The 24,802-nt window shown below is 34.8% G+C and overlaps 2 protein-coding genes across 5 annotated transcripts in view; both read left to right on the top strand.

Moving 5' to 3' along the window:
• Positions 1 to 24,802, top strand: part of LOC148228875 (uncharacterized) — a 113,135-nt gene that overhangs the window by 78,372 nt on the left and 9,961 nt on the right. For all 4 annotated transcript variants that reach the window (XM_088200758.1, XM_088200760.1, XM_088200759.1 and 1 more), the window contains one exon: positions 24,728 to 24,779. In XM_088200758.1, coding sequence (XP_088056884.1) covers positions 24,728 to 24,779 — 52 coding nt within the window. The remainder of the gene's footprint in view (positions 1 to 24,727; positions 24,780 to 24,802) is intronic.
• On the top strand, positions 12,612 to 17,715 carry LOC148228878 (uncharacterized). The gene is made up of 2 exons (XM_088200771.1): positions 12,612 to 15,222; positions 15,254 to 17,715. The coding sequence occupies exon 1, from the start codon at positions 14,162 to 14,164 to the stop codon at positions 14,588 to 14,590; it is 429 nt and encodes a 142-aa protein (XP_088056897.1). The 5' UTR covers positions 12,612 to 14,161; the 3' UTR covers positions 14,591 to 15,222; positions 15,254 to 17,715.

The following is a 24,802-nucleotide window of genomic DNA, read 5'->3' on the forward strand; positions in this document are numbered from 1 at the left end:
GCCCAAATTATAGTGATTTACATTTACGTTGTAAAAGTTCACATACTACGTCGTTTCGTGTGTCGTGTCACTTTCGACGCTAACCGTCCACCGTAACCGGCGGATTTTACGCGGATCCACTATATGAATAATCTAATTATTTTCGTGTATGTAAATTAATTTCACGTATGCGTCGTACATAACAATACCATTGTCTAATTATTTCATAAAACGTTTAAATTGAATTTGAACAGCTATATGTGTACATTTGGCGTTTATTGTCTGCAATAAACGTTTATTGCCGGTTATCAAGCAGTTGTGCAAAAATTCAAACCATTTGACCCAAATTTGTAGATATTAACATTAACAATATCGAAGGGGAATAATTATTACAAATTTTCCCATTCCGTATTTTATTATCAAATTATATTGCTTTTCGCAATGTATTTGATCTTGCAATGTTGCTTTTACGCGTCATGGTATCAATTTCAGTTTAATTTTTTCATCGCTAAAAGAGTAAAATCTAAAAGAAAGACATAAACACTTTGTATGCGGGAGACGAGAATCTTCGTTTCGCTATGCTTATCGGTTATTAGGAACAAAATACGACGACGAAAATTTGTTTTGCGATGTTGTGATTTCGTTTTTTACTACTTGAAAATATAAAAATCCATTAAAAAGATTTCATTTCTACGAGATGCTTTTTTGGACTCATCAAAGATGGACTTCATTCGATGAATCGTTTACGGTTTAACGTTGATGTCATGCTTTTCTATATTTCTAAGGACTTAACGATCTTGGCATTTTATTAAAGCAATGAATTCTCAGTATCATGAAATGTTCCATACTAATATAACAGATATAAAGATGTTTGTGGAAATATGTATATTTTCCTTTTGAATAATTAAAGATTTCCGTAAGGTGTTACGAGATATCACACATTGGCTGAAATTATTATTTTTGTGCCGGAACCAGTCAGGGACGTCCTTTAGGGGAGGAGGAAATATTAAAAAAAACGACCGCTGACTAACCAACTTTTATATATATAATTTCACTAGTGCATATCAGTTAAATAATATTTTCGCTAGTAGAAATATATATTTACTGGTGAAAATGTATTTAGACTTCACTGAAAAATATACATCGCATGTAAATTAATAATGAAGTATGTGTGTTGGGAATAAGGGTGCGTGTACGCATGCATGCATTCATATACAGTTTTCCGCGAATTTGTTTACACCTATAGGAGAACGTTACCAATACTAAATCAGGGTTGTTTTAATGGTGGAGTGACCATACGTTGGAAATTGAATTAAAAATGATAATGTGTTATATTTTTTTTATAAATTATTGTCATCTTGTGGTATTTTGTAATCAATAAAACAATTCCTGTAATATTCTATTGACATTTTTTTAAATATTACATTATACAGATGTTCAGCCTGGAGAGTAATTCTAAAACTGCTCTCATGTTTTCAAATTAAATATGTATATAAATAAACAAAATGTGTAAGAAAGTGATATTTTACACTTTCCTCAACAAATTAAATTAGAAAAGGAAAAATTAATGTGTAATTTTACATGGTCACCCTATTATATTTCTCACCTATACTATGTCGATGAGCGTTCACATCTTGGACGGACTGTATATATTATTACGTATGGAAAAGTTTAAATCACATAATTTTACTAGCACCTGCGAGATAAATTATATTTTTATTGGTGAAAATATATTCCAATATAATTTATAATTAAAAATATTTTCGAGATAGACTTTTTTTAGGGATAACCCGAAAATTGCAATCAGGGACGTCATTTATGCTTTTTTCAGGGAGAGGGGGAAAAATTTGGCTAGTTAGCTATCGGTTTTTTTAATATTTTTATTACATTAAAATTCATAGTATTTTATTAAATGACATCCATTTTTCTGTCTTAATTCAAATGATGTCCGTGATTTTGGACCATATTTTAAATGTGCTGTAACTGCTGTACAATTTCACACCACGATTTTTTTTCACAAAATGATCCTGGTATCCTCGAAAACATTTTATTCCATGTTGAATTTATAAAAGGATGTACTTCACTAAACATATTAGGCTGAAGATAATTTTTGTTCGTTTGACATTTTGAGAGATGAAATTTAGGAACATGTCAATCAGACTACCACTAAACGAAAGAAAAGTAATTGATGAATTTCGCAAGTACATTTTTAAAGAGCCATCCTGAAAAAATATTGCGTTTGATATATGCTCAGAATTCCATTCCCATTTTTTAAGTGAAAGTTTTTTAAGTTTTCGCTAATTATTATCCCAATAAGAGCTTCGGTCAAGACCAATACAGTTTCGGAATTTTTGTTCATCAAACTCGTCGTATCACCTTTGCCACTTTTCGATCTTTCAAAATACGTTGATCGGGGTTTCTTAGGTGTCATTCAGTCCTAAACACCATCACTAAAAAAAGTAATCATACGAGAATTGGTCAAAACTTGGGAAATCACAATTTTATATTTACTCTTCAATTGTATTCGTTAGTTTAACTTTAGATTTGACATGTCTAACGTAAAGAAAAATATACAGGCAGCCCTCGACTTTCGCACATAATTGGTTCCTGAAAATGTGTGCGAATGTTGAATGTACGAAAGTCGAGGGAAGTAAAAAAATTGAAATTGTGTGTATTTTAAAATATTTATTTATCAAGTAAATATAAGATGTTTAAGAATCGTTTAAGAGACACGTTTAAGTGGGGTTTGCGGGTGTTTCCTTTGAAAAGTTATCAAGAGTTAACTGTTTTCCACTATTCTTTTTCTTTTCTTCATATAGTATTTTATAACATGCTATGTTTTTATTGATCGCCCCACGCACTTGAGATATGCGTTCTCCATTGGGATCACAATCTTCCATAATATTTAAAAATTTGTCTTGGTGCGTGAAGGCTTCATACATATTTTTCATTGTTAAAGAGTTTTCCAAAATAAACCTGTTTCATCTACATTAAATATTTGGCTAGAGGAATATTCTACATCTTTAATAATTTTGGATACTTAGGAAATAAATTCTTTTGCAGCATCTTTATCCGCATCAGCCGATTCTCCAGTAAAGTTAATATTATGAAAAGAATACCTCATTTTAAAATTGTAAAACCAACCGTTACTTGCTTGAAAAACCGTGTTAAAATATTTTTTAATCTATCCTTCCAATCTTTGTGCAAACTAAGAGCTTTTGCTTGAATAATTGAAATACTCAGAGGGACATCCTGTTGATGTTGGTCATCGATCTACGATGACAAAGATTTTCCATTTCATCCATGTTTTTTTTTTGCTGTGTTTTTTTGGAAACATATCATTAAAGATTGTGGAAATATATCTTTATTTTCCACAGTTTTGAACGTGTTCTTAAATTATATTTTTATTTTGCAAAATTGAACATATCGTACGAACGTCCGATTGAAGCAAAAGATTCACCGCTATCAAAACGTTTTTAAAAAAAAAATTAAATTTAAAAAAATTGTTTTTTTTTTAATATGCCAAATAGCGAATTGTGCGAAAGTCGAGGGCCGCCTGTATGATTTTTTTATGCGCTTCGAGGCATAAGAAAAGCTGCTTTAAATTGAATTTAAAAGATATTTGAATATAATTTTCTTTAGTAGAAATGCATGACAAGAAGTGTGTTCCGGCATCCTTTTTGTTTAAAAAAAGCCCTGGTTAATACAGACATTGAGAGAGGAAATGATGTTAAGTCTGGAAACGTCATATATGTCCTTATGTAACCTGATAATATGTAGTGTACATTGACAATGGCGAACCGGACGCTTGCAAGGATTCCCTGCCGCGTATGACGCACACACTATTTAGCGTAAATACAACTGCTTTTACGTTCAGGCGCGTAAGCTGCGCGCGCTCTTCGTCGTAAATTTTCCTCGGCGGCGACAGGCGGTCTGGCTCGGCGGACGCCGGCCGGCAGCATGGTTCGAGATTGCGCAAACCGCCGCAGAATATTGTGCGAAACGCGGAAAACGGGTCAGGGACGCCGCGTGTCGTTCAACCGGCGTGCGTGCGTGTGGCGCGGTGGTGCGTCTCCCCACTGCCACCTACAAATTCGGCCCCGAGGAGCGTTTTCGTCGATAGAAAGCAGTTTGAATTGTGATCGAGACGATGACATCATTCCTTTATAGATGTGATCAAAAAACGAACGGTAGCGAACTTCATGGCTAATCTCACATCACAAAGATGGAAGCGACGGTATTGTAACAATCTTGGCAGCGGGTGCGGTTTCTTTGAAACTTTGGCAGATTTTAAAAACTCCGTGACGCGTCAATATGAAACCCACCTGCAAGAGGTTGATCCTATTATTTGAAAGTAATTTAAAGCACATCAAATGCGCTCATTTTTGTAGCTCTCAAAAACTCTTTCGAGAAACACTGGTTAACTCTAATCATTTATATGCTTTGGTGCTTATTATTACTCGATATTTTTTATTGCATTATATTTAACACTTTGTTTATAATAAAAACTGTGTTGAAATCCTAACATCGTCATACAAAAAAAAAATCGTCCACGTCTCCCGCTTTTAACAGAAAAGCGTCGCGAAACAAAGATTCACGTCTACCGTATATTTTTTGTAATTAAATCGACACGCTTGTGTCTATAAATATGAATAATAAAAGTTGCATATACGCCAATGGGGTGTGTGACGTCTGAATGAAAGGGTTTCAATTATAACAATTTTACATTTTCTATATAGTATCTGCCGTGTTAATATTAAATATATAAAATAATAAACTATTTGCTAACACTTCTGCCAATTGTCCATTATAAAATTATTGAAGGCGTCACCTTCACGCTACGATAGTGACCTGGCATGAACGAGTGCCTAATTAAAGATTGCACGAACGCACACGTGTCGATCACTTGTTGAGTTTAAGAATTTATTTAATTTGTCATATCAATGATATTGGGCCACTATGTTAAATAAATAGAATATAAAGCCGTTTGTTTTGACTTAATATGATTTATTGTTGTTTAGATTAGATATAGCGGTGTAAATCGAACCCAAAATATATATGTTTTATTATGAAACCTTATAAAATAAACACGGCGTAGAAAACTCGACACTGCGAAGTTTTATCCAATTTGTGCGATTATGAACTTTGAACGCAAAATTGCGGATAAAGGTTCGTCTACCTCGCGTTTTATCTATTTTTACACGCTCACCTCGAATATGTCAAACATTAGTTTGAACGTTCATCCATATGTCTCTAAATCTAACAAATTCGTCTCGTGGCACTTTTCCAACTAAAACAACACCGCGTCTGTGTCAATTTTTCGAACACGTGTTTTTGACAATATTATTTACAGAGTCAAAGCCCTCCGATATTAGCTTATCGAAGCGATTAAGGACAGATTTTTTATCTGATGTGGCAACGTACGATACCGCACCATATAATAAGTACTCCAGTGTACAATCTTTCCGTTTCTTAATTAAGAACTAGATCGACTTTTGCTCTCTCGAGGTCCGTTGTCACAGTCAATTATACATCATTGACATCCACCGGGAGGATTCGCCAATTTCGGAACTGGGACGAGCTAATGTCCAATATGCCGCTTCTAGGAACTCCGCCGTTGATGTATAATTATATAATAATTGTAGCCGGCGGTGGCTAATTCAGATCTGTGGTGAATTTCCCACGGACGTATTTTTCTTTATGGGTATAAGGTATCGCATCACATTGTTGTGATAGTTGATTAATCAAAGCAAACCTTGAGCCAAAACTATGCTGAAGTAATGAATGATATTATACACATGTAAGGAGAAATACCTTAATATCCAAAATAAAATAAAGGTTGAGGAAATGAGACAAATTAACATGTTGTATTGTGTGAAAAAGTAGTAATCGAACAATTAAAAGATTTTCTTATTTCAAACTGTGTGAACAACAATCGGGATTCGGAACAAAATCATTTGAGTAGTTTTCTTGGATTTTAAGAGAGCCTTCGAAACAATATACAGAAGTATGTTTGTTTGATAATTATTTTAAAAAGAGAAAGCAAAAGTTGAAATAAATTATGCTTATAATATCTCATGGTGTTACACCACAGGAGTTCAAATTAAGACGATTGTTCTTTTTAATTATAATATATATTAATGATATAAATAATAATATAGAAAAATGTGAAATACATATGTTTGCAGACGACATTTAATTTTATTGCAAAGGTGAAAATGTTAAAGAAGTCGTAGATAACTTAAATAACAAATTAAGTATAATAGAAAAATGCTTACAAAATAATGAAAATAAAACTAAAAATATGATTATTAATTGTAAATATATGATAGATTAGTTAACTACAAAAATTAGAGATAAAAATATTAGAGTAATTGTAGATAAAAAAAATTTTTAAGGAACGTTGTAGAGTAGACCCCCCAATAACACGTAAAATGGGGGACGTGCTGTTTAGGTGCCCGTTACTTTATGTGTTAGAGAGGCAAAAGAAGGATATCTCACCACACGCCTGATTTGCAAAAAATTGTATGAGTATTTTCCAGTCCCCCAACTACACGCACCCAAATATCACTACTGTAATTATTAAAGAATAAAAAATAGTAGAAATATAGGTATTTTATCTAAAATTATATAAGACAATGTAGCAAACAATTTCAATATAGGGCAATGAGAGTAGTTTTAAATAAAAATATATTTACTCAGAAGTCAAAAATCCACGTCAAAAGCAATGAAATCGTGTCGGCGCCGACGCAGTGGGAAGGCTCCGTAATCTGGTGTTCACATTTCATTTTTTAAAATAATATTACAAATTATATGATGAACATATAACCCGAATTTTGACCAATAGGAGAGCGCAAAAAACAGTTATCCCTTCTCAGAAGTCAAAAATCCACGTCAAAAGCAATAAAATCGTGTCGGCGCCGTTGCAGTGGGAACGCTCCGTAATCCGGCGTTCACACTACGTTTTTTATAATATTATTACAAATTATATGAGGAACATATAAACCGAATTTTGACCAATAGGAGAGCGCAAAAAACAATTATCCCTTCTCAGAAGTAACAAATTCACGTCAAAAGTAATAAAATCGTGTCGGTGCTGCCGCAGTGGGAACGCTCGGTAACGAGCGTTCACACTACGTTTTTTATAATATTATTACAAATTATATGAGGAACATATAAACCGAATTTTGACCAATAGGAGAGCGCAAAAAACAATTATCCCTTCTCAGAAGTCAAAAATTCACGTCAAAAGCAATAAAATCGTGTCGGCGCCGTCGCAGTGGGAACGCTCGTTACCGAGCGTTCCCACTGCGGCAGCACCGACACGATTTTATTACTTTTGACGTGAATTTTTGACTTCTGAGAAGTGATAATTGTTTTTGCACCCTCCTATTGATCAAAATTCGGTTTGAATATACTTTGACCGATACTCTTATATCATAAGTCCGTAATAATATCGGTAAAGATAGCTATCATATTTTTAAAACATAGTGTAATATCGAAGCAATATGCTAGATTCGAGGTGTGTCTATATTTCTTCTTCCGCTTATTTTCTCTTGAGAGATGAGTTGGCTTTGTTTGTATTTTGAACTTGATCTAATAAAAGTTTCAAAACTATAATTAGTTTTAGAACTTTCATTAGGTTAGGTTTGGGTTTGAACAGCAAATGGATGTTCCGCAAATGTCAAATTGATTTTTATAGACATTTTAGAGCAGCATATAATTTTAGTAGTGCCTATCAATTAAATTATATTTTCGCTAGTAGAAATATAATCTGCTGGCGAAAATCTATTTGGACTTCACAAGTGAAAATATAACTTAACCGTAAAATAATTTTCATTTAAAAATACGAGTATCTTAATTTATGATAATAATTTTGCATTTAATAAAAAATAATGATGTACATAGACGTAATACTAGAAATAGAGATAATTTAAGGGTGTGTATGTATGTAATAGAAAGCGAGTACGGCCAGGGGAATGTTAATTTTTTAGTGTATAATACGGTTAGTTATTAGCTAAATAAATCAATAAAATAAAACACGTGCTATTTTATATAACATATATGTATTTTATTAAATAGTTTTAATTTGTGATTATATAACTTTAATTTAAACCAGAGGGTCATTGACAATAGTTTTGAAATATTCCATTTAAATGCGTGTTTTACTCAAATACATTTTTTAGATTGTCAGTTGCGAATACAATTATTCGTTTGCTTTGCTGTTAACAAAGTTTTCTTTTGTCGGAGTACCCTCGAGATTTTCGGTCTACTCGAGAAGCAACACTTCTTTCTGAATTCACGTACATACATGTGCGAATGTAATTTAACGCCGTTAAGAACCGCCGGAGAGATCTACCGTTAAGTATGCGAAAAGTTTTTTCGTCGCTCATTATATTTATTATTTTCTCTTACATACACACACTACACACAAAAGTTGCTCGATGACTTGTTTTTTCATTACGCGACGCAATAAATAAATCGCGCGAACTTACGTCCCACGTGAAACGTGAATTCATTATTTAAAATTTTTCTTTGGACTCGCAGGTTTGTTGACCTGAGCGGTTCTTCAAATATTGACAAAAATAGACAGATATGGACGGCCACATAGAGTGTCATCGCACGCCGTCGACCTCTTTTTTCCTTCCTCTTCATTTTTCTTTCGCGATTCTCGGAAAAGCGTCGTCTTTCGTCCGTTCGAATTCGACCCGGCGCGAATTTTCATTCCGATTCTTGAACCGCGTTTTAAACGAATTTGTTTACGCGCTGCACAGAGCGTATCTGGCGGATGTCGAAGGCTATTTGCGTATTGCTCAACGTATCCGACGATAGATTCGCAATAATAATCGTGTTAACACTTCGACATTTAGATTGTCCTTCGTTAAAAGTTAACCGTGCGAAATCGTACGCGCCAGATTTTGTATGTTCGAATTGAACGTAAAAAACGCCGTGTATGTGACAGCAGTACATAAATTGTTTTTGCCACGCTTTGCGGTTTGTGTAATAACGTAATCGTCCGGCTGATTTTTTCTCTTTTGTATCTACGTTGCGAATGATGTTTTTGCTTCATAAAACATTTTTAAAACCGCGCTAGCTATATAATAATAATGTTATTGCGGTTCAAGGTGGTTTTTAATTTTATTTTATGGGATAGTAAATAAATTGTCCGAGTGAGCAGTTAAGCTTTTAATTTTAGCGAGTATGCGCTTTTTTATTGTAATGAAATTATTTTGAAACTTCATGACGCACTTTTGAAAAACACAAATATTCGTAAACAATAAAGCATTTCTATTTTCACTTATTTGATGAATAATTTTATTGAAAAAATACAAAAATAGTTGATATAGCAAAATCGTGTCTGAATAAACTAACACCGTTGCCCAGATTAGCCAAGTATTTTTACGCTTCTGGAAATTGAATGGCTGACTCGCAGATGTGATAATAAAGTTTTCCACTTCCATGCTCGTGTTTTCCTACGACTAGACGTCACATATACGTTCATTTTTTATGGATTTCTTTAGTTTGTATATAGAGTTTATTATGCAAGAATTGTAATAATTAATTGTTTATAGATTAAGCTGTGTCTCACTATATTTATTAATGTATTTTTAAATATAACGCCAATGCAACTTGCATAAAAATAAAACAATACACATTAACAATATACGAAGTAATTTATTTCTTTAGAATAATTCCAAATGACTGCGCATGTGATAATCTTGTAATCTGCAAAATTTAACATATTTTTAATTTGCTAATTATGTAGACGTCGTGTATACAGATTTTGAGAAAGCCTTTGACAAAGTTTGTCATAGGTTATTATTAAAAAAAATGTCGAACCTCGGTTGCTCAGATAATTTAACTCGGTTATTCTGGAGTTATTTAAGCAATCGTAGACAGTTTGTAACCTATGGTGGACGATTGTCAAAAGAATATTTTACCCCTTCGGGGGTTCCTCAAGGATCCAATCTGGGACCTCTGCTTTTTGTGTTATTTATTAATGACATAAATACAGCAATTAAAAATTCAAGTTTTCTTCTGTACGCAGATGATTTAAAATTATATAAATGCATTCGATCTGTTGTGGACTCCTACTCTCTACAAAGTGATTTAGACTCTCTGTGGAGATGGGCTTCCGTTAACCGTCTGCCCTTTAGTGTCGGAAAGTGCCATACTGTGTCATTTTCTCGATCAGCTTATTTCTACCATCTCGGTGGTAACATTTTGACTAGAGAAACTTCCACTAAAGATCTCGGAATCACTTTCGAGAGCAAATGGAGGTTCTCTCTACACATACACGACGTCTGTGATAAATCTTCCAAGATGCTAGGCTTTGTTATGAGGAATGCCTTTCACTTTGACGATTCGTCAGTTTTTCGCATCCTCTATGACACCTTAGTTCGTAGCATTCTTGAATCGGGATCTATAATTTGGAATCCCCGAATAGCCAAATATTCCCTTCTATCCAGCTATTCTCGAGGAATTCCGTTTTGGGTTCCGGAACATTTTCGAGAATCACGATCGAGACCTCTTTTGATGACCGTTAGGGCTAGTACATCCGCACTTGCCGACTCGCCTATAGCTGTGGCCATCCGGCTCCTTAATATGCTGGCATTACATATTGACTTATTTAATGTTAGCTACGAGGATCTGATCCAGTTTGTATCAGTGGGAACGCTCGGTAACGAGCGTTTCCACTACGACTGCGCCGATACGATTTTATCGCTTTTGACGTGGATTTTTAACTTCTGAGAAGTGATAATTGTTTTTTGCGCTCTCCTATTGGTCAAAATTCGGTTTAGATATGCTTCATGAGATCCTCGCTTATTGAAAGTCGTAATATTGTTATTGAAAGTCTTATTATGAACGCTAGATAACTGCCTGGTTTTATTGTTGTTAGTGAGAAGGATGCAATTGAATTCACAGCAAAAGAGAAACTGACTTACGATTTTTACTACCTCTGATACGCATAAAATAAATTAGTTAAGCTTTGTTGCTGATGTCTGTACTTTCATCGATTTGTAAGGCCCATAAGTTAATTTTTTGCTTTAGTGGAATGTTCGCGAAATGTCATGAATTTTACGAGAAATCGTGTGGGCTGATAATGGAATGGTCTTTATCACTAATCATTATGCCAACGGCGATCTCCAATGCTGGATATATATTGTTTTTGGCATTAGAATGTGTTTTTTTAAATCTCTGCCAAAGGGCGATTTGAGTTTTATCGTGAATCAAATGAAATTTCTTCAGCCTTTTCGATTGAATTCTTAAATTATTTTTCAGCATCTCAAAGCATTCTATTGGTTTGATTTGTTATTAAATGACGTATACTAGAAACCATCGCTTAATTTGATGGTGTTCCTAAACAAATCATACAAAAACGAACCGAGTTACCTTTTTCAAATTATATAAAACCATATTTATAGTATTTTTGCTTTGATGAGATGAACTTTTTATTCAGGTGTACTTCTCAACAAAAATGTATCCATGTTTAAAATATTTTTTCTTCACTAAAAACCGATTAAAATAATGTATTTAAATTATAATTAAGTCAGGTATTATTAGAATTAGTATTTATCTTTCATCTGGGAAAATTATGTTAAAAATATTGGCTTATTTCTTTAGAAGTTTATGAAAAATGCTTAATTTTTGAAGTATATATGTAGAAACCCTAGTATATTTTCGAAACAGTAGCACGAGATTAACCGACATTGATAACGTTGTTGCCTGTTAATAATATAAAAAATATAGGCCGGTCGATCGAACACCGATTACTTTACGAGAACATTTTGTTAATAACTTACCTGCATTCATTCTTTGTTCACATTCGAAGCTGAATTTATATATTTTCAATCAATTTGAGAAGTGAGTTAATTTATACATTTAATTTTTTAGTATACACCTGAGAATGAGTTAATTTTACGTATTTTTACATAATTATTTTTGTTTATATTTATTTATTGCATTGACTATTAAATACTGAGATTTTTCTGCTGGATCTGTTCCCACTCATTTTTTACAACTTTGTAAAGACACTTTTTTGTCCCTAATCTTATATTTCAAGTAGTGCGATAAACGCTCAATATAATTTAAGCTTATGCTGCATGACTGCCACTCCATAACAACCATAATATTGTCTTTGAACCACTTTTTTGCCTTACGTGAAGTGTGCTTTGGGTCACTGTTCTGTTGAAAAACTCATTTAAATTTAATAGATAATCTTTTAAGTATCGTAATATTATATGTTCCCTGATATCCACTTACACTTCTTGGTTCATAATACCTTCAATTAAATGTATGGGCCCAGTACCACGCTAAGATATGATACTTCCTCCAGCTCCCTTTAATGTTTTTATGGTATATCTCGGGTTAATAAATTCTTCATTTCGCCTTCCATCAGAGCCTATTCTATTAAATTTACACTCATCACTAAAAAAATGTTTGTGATTTTTGGCAAAATTAACTCGTTTTTACGCGACTGATCTTTTTTGACTCTGACTTAAAGCTTATTTTGCGAGACAATCGAAATAATTTAAATGAAAATAGTTGAATAAATTATATTGTTATCATATATTATATACTTATAGTTCTAATTATTATACCTTTAATTAATTATTATTATTTATTGAATAATTAATATAACTTATAAACAATACAAGAAATAAAATATGGTAGAAAAATAATTATTAATACAAATATTTTTATTTTAACGGAATCGATGTATATTTTTAATTGCACCATTGAGTTGCTGTCACGGTCAATCATTTGATTAGTGTTACTAATGCTAAATTTTAACCGAATTATTTATATCAAAGTAATTATTATTTTTTTAAATTTTAAAAAAAATTCCAATATGTCACAGTAGCTGGCGGCCCGCGTGTTTGACATGCCTGCCGTACATGTACGGCAATACCGCTCAAAGGGTTGAAAGCGTTTGTGTAGGGATAAATGCTATAAAACATAGCGCGCGATTGTGCAATATAAAGTCAATGCGCAATCCTGTTTAGGGGTTGTTTTGATCGCGCTTTTCGGCTAGATCGCGCCCCCTCCCTGCGTCGATAAGCGTCGTTTTCCCCTCCCGCTCTCGCCGAAAGCTCGCGCTCCGCGATAAGGCCGGCAGTGTCCGCCGGTATGCCGGTGTGCGCGTACGTGGTGTGTCCGTGGCTCGCGCTCGTCGCCTATCTCGCGTTCCTGCTGCTAGAGTTGTAGGGCGCAGGCGCGTCGCACCGGTCGATATTTCGACGGAGTCCCGTCAGTAGCATGCGCCGTCGTTCGCGACCCAGGCCGCTCTGCCTCGGCGGACGGGGCTGAGCCCGCTGCCCGCCATGCCAGAGGTCTCTGACAAGGGAGAGCGACGCTCCTTTGTGAGAGACCCCCGATGAGCGCGGCGGCCAACTGCAGAAGGGCGGCGGGCGTCGAGCCCTCCGCCCCCGCCCTGCCGCCTATCAAGCCGGACCTGGGCCTCACCGACGCCGCCCTCGTCGCCGTCTACTGCTTCATCAAAAACTTCATCGGGTACGTTTCCTAATGCTCGCGCTTTTGGCACGATTCACCTTTGCGTTCGTCTCCCGTCAGTCGCACCCGGTTGCGCTTGATAATCGCGCGCGTTGCATCTCCCGCGATGGCAGACTTTAGGTTGATCATCGCCAAGCGCGCGACCCCGGGTCAGAACTACTCGCGGCGCGACCTCCGCACCAATCTGCACACCAACATGAACAAGATGTTGAACATGAGGTAAACCAAATCGCGCCATCGTGGAGCAACGGTTGTATCTAGTTGTGAGGAGCTCAATCTTATTGTTTACTCTTATATTTTCTACTGTCGTATGCTTTCCACTTTAAAGCTTTATATGGAGAATGAGTATCGTCTCAATTGATTTATATGTCTCAGTTGATTGACAGCTGCCACTGCAGATCGCGGATGAAATTCGATCCCGATCTAATAATCATTGCATCGATACTCGGGCGTCTATTGCGCGCCAGTCGATCGTCGCCGATGCGACCGTTCGGTTTCTATGACAATTGAACCTATCGCGCCTACGATACGCGCGTAGATAACGACCGAAGCGACAAATTAGCGTGTTCGTTCGTTTTGACAGTCAGGCGCCGGGCTCTAAGTGGTCGAATTGATTCGATTCGATCGCGGACGGCCTCAGTCTCTGTCCGTTTTTCCTTCGCACGACATGGACCGCTCTACCGCTAACGTCCCGGCTCACCTGCGACGCAGAGGCTCGACCCCCAGCTTGGTCCAATTCGCGACCATAAACGCCCAGATCCAGAAGGAGAGGGCGGCGACGGTCAAGACCGACGAGGACACCAGCGATCTCTCCTCGGGCGAAGACGCCAGCGTTTACAAGAGCCTATCGCAACCGGCCCTCAACGTCTTGCACGTCACCAACATCCGCGGCAGGGTCAACCTGCTCAGCCTTCCGCCCTCAAAACCGCCCAAGCGCCAGCGACCCAAAAGGCTCAAAGAAGACGCCCAGCTCTCCGCTAGCTGTCTGAAAAAAGCCTCCAGCTACGGAACACTAGCCTTAAAAACACAAACACCAAAGACCCCAGCGCCAGACGCTTCTTCCCGCCAAACTCGGCGCAATTCCTGGTGTCAGTGAGTGACTTATTTTTTAAACACTTATAAACAGTTTTCGCCTTGAACAACCCGCCCACTCGACGACATGCAAATACGCGCGTGTATGTCTCTCGCCCAATTGAGTACGCTTAGGACACGCGTGACGTCACGCAACAATTGTCGAGCGATATGAACGAGCGGCGCACGGCGAACCTTTGCCGTTCGTGCGTGAAATTATCGCGATTCTTTTTCATTCTAGTCCGCCGGTCGTTTCGCAAGCCACTTGCCAAACGCAGAGTCGATTATATAATTCGACGTATGTACGTGCGCGCGATGCTCGAATACATCGATTCTCGATATGGCGTCAATTTTTGGCCGTCGATCCGTTTGGCCAGCGAGATAAACAGTTGATCTGAGGGGTCACGCGCGTAAAATGTTATTATTGTTTGTTTTGACGAACTTTCTTATTGACGTGATAATGTATCTTTATACAGAATACAATGTCTAAAGGTAATTCTAAATTGCTTTGTCGATTTTTGACCGACCATTTTGATCAGTATTCATCGTAACCCGAAATTTCAACGAACATATAAAGTGATGTGACAAAATAATTGGACCACTCCAACATTTCACACTAGTAAGCGAAGATTTTTAACAAAACAATAATGAATATATGTACACCCAACAAGTTGGAGATACAATACAGGTACATATTGAACAAAAAAGACTATTCAGTGTGCAGCAATTTGGGGATCTGGGATTTTCTAATCACTTATGGTAATTTGTGTGGATTAATTCGATATTATTCAATAATATTTTTTTGAGTAAAGTAGTGATATTTATAAAATGGCTCAAAAAAAAAAATATCTGCTGAAGTCTTGATGAAGAAACTCATACTTATTGAGAAATTGACCAAAAAATCAACGTTTCTCATCAATCAGTGTTGAGAATAAAAAAATGTTAGAGCTTGAACAGCAACATATGTGGACGTAAACGCGAACAACCCTCGGATGGACATACAAATTATTTCTATTGCATTGCGAAATGAAAGTGTAACAGCTATTTTAAATTATGAAGGAATCGAAATATCTGAGAGAACTTGACAACGTCAATTACGCGAGGTTGAATGTTAAAGGCAGCCCCGTAGTGAAAATGCCACAAATAACAAACGCGATGAAAAAAACGTTTCGAATGGGTCAAGCAACACCGTGATTAGACTGGAAAAAAGTATGTCTTTAAATTATGTTTTAAAATGATCTTTTAATTCACGCTACAAATTACGGTAATTTTTTGTTTGTTTGTTTTTCCGACGAGTCAATCATGCGCACGTTGACCGAACAATGCGATTATGTGCATAGGCGACCTTCGGAGAAGTACAAACAATAGTATATATTCAAGTTCAGTGATGTTATGGTCTGTTACTAGCGGCAAGGGTGCCGGTCCCCTTTATTTTGTTCGAGGAACGATGAATGTTTAGGCTAGATATTTTTATCCATATTTTATTGACAAAAACTATATTTATGCAAGATACAGCTCGCTGCCACACATCAAAATCAATAAATAATTACTTGATTAAGCAAAAATATTATATAAGTTTACCTTGACCAGGTAATTCACCTGATATTAATAAAATAGAAAATTGTTGAGCGGTTCTTAAATCCATTGTATACAACTGCTCAGTGCAAAAATAAATTGTTTGTGTAAAAATATTGTTTTTCCTTTTTTTAATTACATAAAAGTGTGTAGAAATTACAAGAATATGAAAAATAATGTCTGATCCAATTATTTTATCACACCATTGTATATTACCAAATTTAGTTTCTGTAGCCAAACTCAGTATCTATTTAAGTGTTATATAACTTCTTCGGTGGACGAAAATTGTTACCATTTAAAGGTCGGAAATGGTAGAGCTATCAAATCCGGTTTTAAATCACTGCAAATGCTGCTAATGTGTTGGAGCGTTATCCTGTTTGGAACAGCACACATTACAGATTTTTTATTTATTTGTATTTCTTCCGAAGTTGCTGTAACATATTATTGTTATGATTTGACCCTTAATTCGTTAACAGATAAAAAATAATAAATTTAAACTAAAATTTCATTTTTCTGATTATTATGGTTTGATGGCGAACATGATTTTTGCGATGATCGGCAAACGATAATAAAGGATGGGCATTTCCAACATTTTGTTTCGTTCAACGAACGAATTCTGCGAATTTCGATCATAGTAGAGACCGCCGATAAATATTCTATACAGAAATGATTTTCGAAGACGAAAAAACGTATTTTTGTTGAGAAGAAGCGTCTCATTGTCTCGCATTTCGAAACAAATTACAGGCGCATAAAGGACCATCTCTTTTGGAGCGGCTCTACCTGTGTTGCCAAAGTTTACAAATGGTTTCATACTAATATTTTTTCAAATTTCATTCGAGATAGTATAAACGAATATTTGGTTAAATATAATTCTACTTCCACAGCTAAGCCTACCCTCTCATGTTTTAATTTACCTGCACGTTTTTATTTCATTGCGTATGATTCGTGAATTTCCTCCATGCTTAGCCCTTCTTATGTTCTTTTCTTTCACAAAATCTATACTAAAAAACAAAAAAATACATGTGTATGTATTTTTGTCTGTCTGTGACGTGACATTTGCAAATGTCATTCTAGCTGCATTTCAACGACAGCAAAGAGGCAACAAGTGGACATAGAAAAATTAGGCTCTGCCTTACACTGAATAATCTTTTTAATCATTAATCGAATATCACCTCAAATACCTTTCAAATGCAAAAGTAGTAGAAATTAATTTCACGATACAATGAATCTATCCCGGGCAAAGCAGAGTAAATAAAGCTAGTTATTTTATACAAGATGGATGCACCAACGATAGTTCATATTACCTTTAAACATATAATTGTGCGCCTAGTACTATCTTCTCTATGTTAGACTACAAAATTGCTTATTATATCGAATTTAGTAGACTGAGGTTCATTGATAAAAGTTAATGTCTTATTAACTAGAACCACGACTAGTGATTCTAAAGTGCGGAAAAGACACAAAAAAAGTCCCTTTTTGCTTATCGGTAAAATCATAGCGAATTTATTTTTTTCTAAATATTTATATGTACATAAATGTGTAAAAAGCATACATATTGATTTATTAAAAATAAAATTAAAATGCATATTTTTTGTTATATTATATTATTATTTATAACAACTACAAAAAACGCAATTCAATTTATATATACACAAAACAGTAATAAATTCATTATAAAAATAAATAGTGACTTGCTCGCTCGCTTTCCGTTGATGTTGACTTAATTGTGTGTAAAGAGTTTAATAAAAAATATTAGATTTTGAGTCCGTTCTCCGGTTAGTTGTTAAATCTTAAATTTATTTCGTCTTATTACATTTTTCATATGAATGATCGTCCTATGAATGAACGTCATATGAATGATCGTCCCAATATTATTAGTATTCGATTTTGAACTATCTAAATAAAAATAGTCGTTCTAACAAACTTTTTTCGTTATTAAAATATTATCTGATATTTTATACTACAAATAATTTATTTTACAAATATCTGATATATTTTATACTACATTATTATATTTTATTCGAAAATAGTTTTATTAAACCAATTAAACTTAAAATTATTAAACCAATAAAATAAGCTGTTTATTTATTCTTACATAAATTTTTGATTTCAGCGCTGCGAGTATTTCTATTGATAGAGTTGGGTTAATTTTAGACAATTTTTTTCAATAGAAAATCAAAAGTTTTTTTTTTTTGAGAGTCCGTGACAGAATCCCAAACCATGACTGTAAATCGCTTTTGGTTTATAAACGTTAATCGTAATTTCCTACGATTGCTTTTTGGTTTTGTTCTCTTTTGGCAATTATGCTAATAGACGGTTTTCATTTTTTGCTTAAAAAATATATTGGTTAAAAGTGAAACAATAAATTGAATAGAGCAAGAACGTCAAGAAGCAAGTGACACTGATTCTATGGATAGATACTGTATTTACTGTCCAGTCGCGCGGCACGTGCGCAATCATTCAAATCGTGCTAGCATGCCTACATAAATAAATCTATATATGGATCCATATATTCACATGCGACGCTGAACCGTATCGAAAACTAATTGTTTAACGATTGCGTCAATCGACGGTAATACATAGTTTTAGTTTTACACAGGCACTATGTGCTCGAATGCGTACAATACGCCAAAAAGTAATTAAACGCTAACCGCTATCGAACTGTGGAAAATTATTTTGGGCAAGAGACCGACACCTTCGCTGCGAAGCAATAAACAAAGCCGAAACCGCAAATAACCCACCTTTGCGTTTCCGAACAGTTTGTTTACTGTGCGATAAACGTGCATGTGTGTTTAAATTTGTTTACATTTCCTATCTGAATGTGCATTTATCTTATCGGGGGCTGGTTAATAGTGAACGTAGGGGCGAAATATAATATAACACAGGCTAATGATTATAATGGGAATACTCTTGTTTCTCTGCATTCGAATTGTCGACTTTATATACTGCTGTGGCCAATTCTGGGAAAGGTTTTTTTTCGTCGCCCCAGCAAGTGCATAATGGCGAGCCTCCAACTCAACACGTGCGCGTGACCTTTTTTTGTTCTATTCATCGAGGACATTTAAAAATTAGAAGCTTGTAAATAAAACACTTTTATAACATATTAACAAAATTATTTTAATGTAATTTCACCTTTATTTTTAATAAATTCTTGTATTCTGTCTGGCATAGATAAATACAGATTTTACATTATTTTAAGATCGATCTCCTCTTCCCACACTTCCATGATATGTTTTTTCAACTCGGCTAAATTTTTGAAACGTTTTTTTCTTAGTTGTTGTTTTATGATTGCCTATAAATTTTCAGTTGGGTTCAGATTGGGGCTGTTTCCTGGCCATGTTAATGATGTGATTCCCATTAACTCTTTGAATTGTGTAATCTATAGATAGAGGATTAATTTAGTGAAAGTTTTAATGTACTCACAGAACAAGCTCGATGGCAAAAATAATACATTTTAATAATATTGTTTATAAACTTTCAATTGGCCACAGCTGTACAGAGGACTAAGTATTCTCTTCGTGTATATTTTCATCACTTCGTCTTCAATCTAATTATTATTTAACATTGAAATGTCCTTTCTATAATGTGTATATATGAGTTACAATGATGTCCAGTAGTTAAAATTTATGTACGTTATTATGTTATGTACATAAATCAGTTTCATAAAAACTAAACATTAGTTTTGCATATAATGCATATTTATGTTTATGAACTAGTCAGATGTCGATATTTTTATTTCTGTTTATATTATACAACGTCATTGCTATCTTTGAGAAGGCTTCGTTTGTGCCATGAAGAAATATAATCCTATCTTATCAAATGCCATAAACAGAACTGCGACGATGCAGAAAGAGAGGACATCAAGATACAACCTATCATACATTGAGGCAAGGAGTCGATGATATATCTTTTCATAGATTATCGTCCATTCATATAATAGATACAAAATGGAAAATTTAGATTAAAACGAAGATTATCAAAATTTCGCATCTAAGCGTGCTAAGATCATATTGACCACCTAGTGAATCTCTATTATATTGTATGTATATATATAAATACGTGTTTACTTTACATTGGCTTTGTCAATAAAAACAATTCAATTAACTGTTTTCATTATTCATATTTTATACTAAGTATTGAATCATCAGAAAATAACAAGTTATATATACTTTTTATCACAAGCATAATCCAATGTGTGTACGTGATTGAAATTTGAATCCCATTATTGACAACTTCAATATGTTGGTTATCTAATGAACAATAATGAGACCATATATAAAACACATTCATGCCATGACTCATGTCTAGTTCCGTAAATTACAAACTTTCGTAAATTTTTACCATAATTAAAAAAACCGCACGTTCCGTGATTCACAAATTATTCATTCAGGTACTTTTTTATTTATGAAAATATCTATTTCCTTTTTGCGGTTTATGTTTCACAATAAGTTGTATACCCTGGGAAACAGCGGGGAAACTCATACACGCGTGAACACGTCCTTCGTTCCTCACTTGGGTCAAGGCTGTGTGGTGGTAGCTGGTCAAGTTTGTCGATATCTGCAACGGTGTTCAGTGTCACTTCCAAGGGCAATTTCCCGCTTTCGAATTTAAAGCGCTATCTCTTTCTCCTACTATGAATAATATTTCTGGCGGAATACTGCAACATTATATTGATAAAATATTGTACTCCCACGTTCATGAGTGTGCACATTTTCTTCGGGGAAGTGTTGATTCTGATTTTTAATCTTGTACTGTACTATTTCCATTTTGTTTTGATATGTTTGGGGAGATAACGATGTCACATAACTGCCTTTTTATTCAGACTTATTCATTAAATCGGGTCAACAACATATAATATATATTTTTCGTTATGCTGCCAAACAAACACCATCATAATTTATTATATTTTTTTATGTAAACATTAATTTTAATATTAGAAATATATAAATTAACTATTTTAGCAAATAAAAAATATATAATTTGACTAATACAGTGACATCTCAGTATAGCGAAGCTCATGGGACCAAAGAAAAAATTTCGTTATATTGAATGCAAGGTAGATGATATATTTGTATTTTATTTTTAATTATAATACTACTACAGCATTAAAATAACATCTTACAATTATGACAGATCGTTTTTTGTCCATTTTAAGGATACTGTAATGAACACAATAAAATTTGTTAAAAATATATTTTATAAAAAAAGTTTGATTGTCGGCGAAACACTGAATGTCGCTTGTGAACACATCAACGACAAACTGAATTCGGAGAAATATTGTGTCAAGTTGTAACGTCATTATTAAATTCGGATCAAAATATTTCGTTATACTGAGATTAGTCTTCGTTACAATGAAAAGATTTTGTATGAAAGTTTTTCGGGTACAAATTAAAGATTCGTTATACTCGGAATTTCGTTATTTCGGTATTCGTTACAAAGAGATTTCACTGTAGTAATAAAAACACAGTTAAATAAATAAATTATTGAGCTTAAGACTACTTATAACTATCTACTAATTAAAAAAATGAATTGCTGTCTATAAAGCAAGATGTGTTTTGGCATGTTTATACCTTAATTTAAGTTCGCTCTTAATGTACTCGCTGATTAATATGGTCTTGTCTAATATTTTTATGGTACTTTAGGCATGATTATGTTCTTTAACCCTTTCACCGCGGATGACTTGTATAGAAGTTATCAATAAAATCGCCAGTACTCATTGGGTGCCTAAAGGTACCATTAATATTTGCGTCTAATAATATGGTTATTTAATATAATTTAAGATTGAATCACTTTAATTTAATGAACCATAATATTTTTAAAAATATAGTATGAATAGGTGCCCTCACATATTAATTAATTTCGAAATGGCGCGCAAAAACTGTGAAAGGGTGATAAGGGTGTTATATATTATTTTTATCGTCTTACTTTGAATGAAAAATGTAATTACTGGTGTTACTCAATCCTTTGCAAATGTGTTTTATTTCTTGTCTAATTAGCTGTTTATAAATTAAATTTTTCTTTTTTCTTGTTAATACGCTTTTTCTGCTAAATATCGGTTTTAGAGTCGCAATGGCAGCAAGCTCTTTCTTAATTTAAATGACTTTAAATTATTTTTTCATTACACATTTTGACATTAAATTTAAATTAGGTTAACCAAAATGGAATAATTTCAAAATATACTCATTTTTAGAGCGCTATATGTATACATCATAAAAAAATACTGGCTGCTGGTAAAAATTGGCCAAAGAGGCTGTGAAGGTCACTAACCTCCACTGTAAATCGATTCTAAATCGTTGTAATATTAATATTTGGCTCTTCTGTTTTGAAGGTTTACCGACCTCTTGTATAGTGAAACGTTGTAAATTGCAAACCACAAAGTTTTGCGCGAATGTCAATAGTTTTCTATAGTGAAAATTGGTCGGGAAATGTTGGCAATATTGTTTTTTTTTATCCAGGTAGAAGTGAATAATTGGATGTAAAGCATATATAGAAAATATTTTTTTTTATACGTATTGTTTCGCCAGATGATAAAAACATCATTATATGTACGCAAAATGCGTATCTGTTCTAAAATAGTATATTTCTGAACAAATAAGCGGCTAAAATATGTATTTTATGCGGCTATTTATTTGCATTGTCTGCATCATGATGCATAATAATTTATCTATAATCAACGTATAATGGTCAGATAAGCGCAATAGTGAACTCAATATTACCACAATGAAACATTAAGAAAAAAAGATTGATTAAAATAAATGTGACTAAGTCTCAGGCATGTCTTCAAAAACGTCTAGTAAATCTACACTTGGCTAGGGTTTGACAAATTTGTCTTGCTGTGTCTGCAATTTGTTACACTAACATTTTATTCGGATGACTTCCTAATTCTGACAAGCCAAATTTCAGTCAACCAGTACTTTACATTGTATGTTCCAGTCCTTACTGAAATAATACAATTCACGCATATTATCATCATTCAATCCTACTTTTGCCCCACAGTTCACATTTATCAGAAATATCATTTGATTCAATTTTTACATCTTATCTAAATGGATAAGATGCTTTTGATCATCATTTTCACCACAAAATTTTGCTTAACGATAAGGCTCATTCTTGATTAAATGGCTACGTCAAAAATCAAAATTGCCGCATTTGGAGTGAAGAAAACCATTATTGAGACGCTATTACATCCACAAAAAGTCACTAGTGTGCTTTCTTTATGGGCTTATGGAATCATTGGTCCATATTTCTTAAAAAATGATGCCGGCCAGAACGTTACGGTCAATGGAGAGCGCTATAGATCCATGATTATCGACTTTTTCGTTCGGCATTAATGTGGAAGAGCTTTGGTTTCAACAAAACGGCGCAATATGCCACATAGTGCGCGCCACAATAAATTTATTGAATGTAAACATTTGATGAGCTCATAATATCGCGTATTGTACCTGTGAATTGACCTCCAAGAACGCGTGATTTAACACTTTTGGGTTATTTTCTGTAGAGATTCGCTAGGCTACGCCGATAAACCAGAGACGGTGGACGACTTGGAAGCCAACATTCGCCGCGTTATTCCCGATAGCTAGTCGAAAATTGCATTTCCAGATTGCGCTTTATTCGAGCCAGCCGCCCGAAATTATATTTAACACTAATGGCATAAACTTATCTTTCAATAAAGCCATTACCAATATTTTATTTCATTTTAAAGCTCTATACCTCAAAAACACATTATAATTTTACTAGCACATGCCAGATAAATTATATTTTTATTTGTAAAAACATTTTCTGGAAAAAATCGAGACTTCCTTTTATAGCTTTTTCTATGGGAGGGCGTAAAAGTTGATTTTTTTAATATTTTGATTTCATTAAAATTCATAGTATTTTTCTGTGTGTAAGGCGGACCCCTGCCCCCACCCCCCCTCCCAAATGACGTCCCTGGAAATTTTATAGACGTCAGAGCTCACCGTATGAGAGTTTTAATTTATAGTATGCGTGTACATACATACAAAAATGTGTATAACACAAATTATAGCTGTAAACATATATAAAAAATGTGCACCAGCTCCTTGTAGCTATCGCCGAAAACATGTTGAAACTTTTTTACGTATCGAATTAATTTTTATCGGTTTTATTTAATTAAAACAAATAGTGTAATAGCACACACGATGCAAATTCGCGCATCCACGTTGATGAAAATAAAACTAAAAGTGGCGCCGTCGCTCTCGTATTGTGCAATGCCTTCGGGCGGCGGCCGGAGGGGGGCGCTTCGGTTCGAAGCGAGCGGCGGCGCGCCAGTCGCGGTCAACTCTCGGTAGCGAGCGGACGCGCTTTCGTCTCGTTCAAATGCAGGCCGGTCTGGCAGCACCGCCGCCCCATCGGGGATATCGATTCGAACCCAGCGCGAAGCTAGCGAGCCCGGACATGCAGCTGCACTGCAGCAAGCACGATTTCCTGCGGGAGATCGTGGCCAAGTACATCGACTACTTCTACCCCCGGTACTGGATACTGCGTATTACCCCGCCCTCGATCGATCCGGTCTCTCTCCTTTCATCGCGACAATCAACTAACCATGGTGTTTTTTTGTGTTTTTCAGCGCGTCGGGCACGAGCGCGGTGGCCATAGACAACAAGATCGAGCAAGCCATGGTGAGTACCTTTTTTCAATTTTC

Source organism: Plectrocnemia conspersa, unplaced genomic scaffold, assembly GCF_051122295.1.
Source record: "Plectrocnemia conspersa isolate PC_06_02 unplaced genomic scaffold, ASM5112229v1 ptg000012l, whole genome shotgun sequence".
NCBI lineage: Eukaryota > Metazoa > Arthropoda > Insecta > Trichoptera > Polycentropodidae > Plectrocnemia > Plectrocnemia conspersa.